The 2,210-nt window shown below is 43.7% G+C and overlaps 1 protein-coding gene across 1 annotated transcript; it reads left to right on the top strand.

Annotated features, from left to right (window-relative positions):
- The first annotated feature begins 802 nt into the window (after positions 1-802).
- Positions 803-1,738, top strand: LOC129497845 (olfactory receptor 10G9). Its single transcript, XM_055307032.1, has one exon. It carries the CDS (start codon positions 803-805, stop codon positions 1,736-1,738), a length of 936 nt encoding a protein of 311 aa, XP_055163007.1.
- The last annotated feature ends 472 nt before the right edge of the window (positions 1,739-2,210 follow it).

Here is a 2,210-nt window from a genome sequence, read left to right on the forward strand (position 1 = left end):
TATCAACAATTAAATTCTTGTTTGTTTGTTTTTTTAAATTTCCCCATGAACTCTGGAAAGAAAAGATGATTGCAAAAGCCCCACCCCCAACCCCATTGCTGCCCCTTAGTGTACACTCCTGGCTGAATCGTCTCCCCTTGAGACTGTCTTGGCATAACACTCTTGATGTATTCTCTTACATCACAATTTGTCACAGCAAACTGGAGAGAGGTTCTCCTACTGGTTTTGAAGGAGCTTCTGCCACTTAATCGGGTGGCCAAATGGTTAGGACTTGAAGGTGGGCTCTAAAGCTGAGAGTAAGGAACCCTGCTACGAGCCAGCAAGACAGTCAGACACCTCTGTCTTAAGTTGCAAGGAACTGAATTCTGCTAATGATATCCATAGACTTAGAAGAAGATTCCAGACCTCAGATGAGATTCAATACACGGTTGACATCTTGATTTGAACCTTGAGCAGAACACCCAGTTTACGTGACTCAACACTGTAAGAATGGAAATTTGCGTTGTTTTATGCTGCTAAGCTTGTGTTCATTCATGATATATACCAGAGATTAATATAATGGATTTCAAACTTTCTTCTACATGTAGCTGTGTGTGCATATATTTATGTGTGCCTGTGTTTCTCTGTGTGCAAAAGAGAGAAAAAGAGAGAGAGAGGATGATAATGAAGACAAGTTGAGTTAAATTCTAGAATTATCTACCATGGATGATGTACTTGTCACATGAAAATGGATTTTAAATTTTCAGTTCAATGCTGAGTACCCTCTCTATTCCCATAGGGAGAGACACCAAAGCTGTGGAAAATGACAAACAGGAGCCTCATAACAACATTCATCCTCATAGGCCTTCCCCATGCACCAGCCCTGGACATCCCCCTCTTCACAATCTTCTTAGTGATTTATGTACTCACCGTGATGGGGAACCTCCTCATCCTGCTGGTGATCATGCTGGATTCTCACCTCCACACCCCCATGTACTACTTCCTGACCAACCTGTCTTTCATTGACATGTGGTTCTCCACAGTCACTGTGCCCAAAATGCTGATGACCTTGGGGTCTCCAGGAGGCAGGATGATCTCCTTTCACAGCTGCATGGCCCAGCTCTACTGCTTCCACTTCCTGGGCAGCACCGAGTGTTTCCTCTACACAGTCATGTCCTATGACCGCTACCTGGCCATCAGTCACCCACTCAGGTACGCCAGCATGATGAGGGGGAGAACATGTGCCCTCCTGGCCACCAGCACGTGGCTCAGTGGCTCTCTGCACTCTGCTGTCCAGACCATGCTGACATTCCGTTTGCCCTACTGTGGGCCCAGCCAGATCCAGCATTACTTCTGTGATGCCCCTCCCATCCTCAGGCTGGCCTGTGCAGATACCTCCGTGAATGAGATAGTGATCTTTGTCAACATTGGGGTGGTGGCCTCGGGCTGCTTCCTCCTCATAGTGTTGTCCTATGTGTCCATCATCTGTTCCATCCTGAAGATCCGCACCTCAGAGGGGAGGCACAGAGCCTTTCAGACCTGCGCCTCCCACTGCATTGTGGTCCTTTGTTTCTTTGTTCCCTGTGTTTTCATCTACCTGAGGCCAGGCTCCAGGGATGCTGTGGATGGGGTCGTGGCAGTCTTCTACACGGTGCTGACACCCCTTCTAAACCCTGTGGTGTACACCCTGAGGAACAAGGAAGTGAAGAAAGCTCTGTTGAAGCTTAAAGACAAAGTAACACAGTCCCAGAGCAAATAAACACTGGAAAGTAGATGTGCTCATAAAAAAAGTGATATATTCAGTCATCAACATGCAATATATTACATGTATAGTTCTCCGTGGTAATGTTGTCCACAATCATCCTCTCATGAATATTTGTTTCACATATTGGTTTGAGGAATTTTTCACCAGAAGTAAAGTTTTATTAATGTTGAGCTTGCTTATATTTTATCTATAAATTATTTCTTTGTGAAAGTTTTATTTTAGTTTTTTTCCACCTTATTGAGCTACAATTGACATATACCATTGTTTTGCCTTCTTAAAAATAAGTATTCTGGTTGGATCTCTGACACAAGGGTTGTATTTTTTATATACCTAAGTTTTTAATACCTAAGTTTTTCTTAAAGCTTATGTACACAACTTGGGAATTTACACTCCTAGTCATAGTGTCCAAGGACAACAGCAAATATCAGTGTCACTTACTCATGATTGTAACTGTATGACTACCTTC

The sequence above is a fragment of the Nyctereutes procyonoides genome, unplaced genomic scaffold, assembly GCF_905146905.1.
Source record: "Nyctereutes procyonoides isolate TBG_1078 unplaced genomic scaffold, NYPRO_anot_genome, whole genome shotgun sequence".
NCBI classification, from domain to species: Eukaryota; Metazoa; Chordata; class Mammalia; order Carnivora; family Canidae; genus Nyctereutes; species Nyctereutes procyonoides.

Excerpts from the sequence above, each read along its gene's own strand:
- LOC129497845 (XM_055307032.1), top strand. The coding sequence starts at position 803 with ATGACAAACAGGAGCCTCATAACAACATTCATCCTCATAGGCCTTCCC.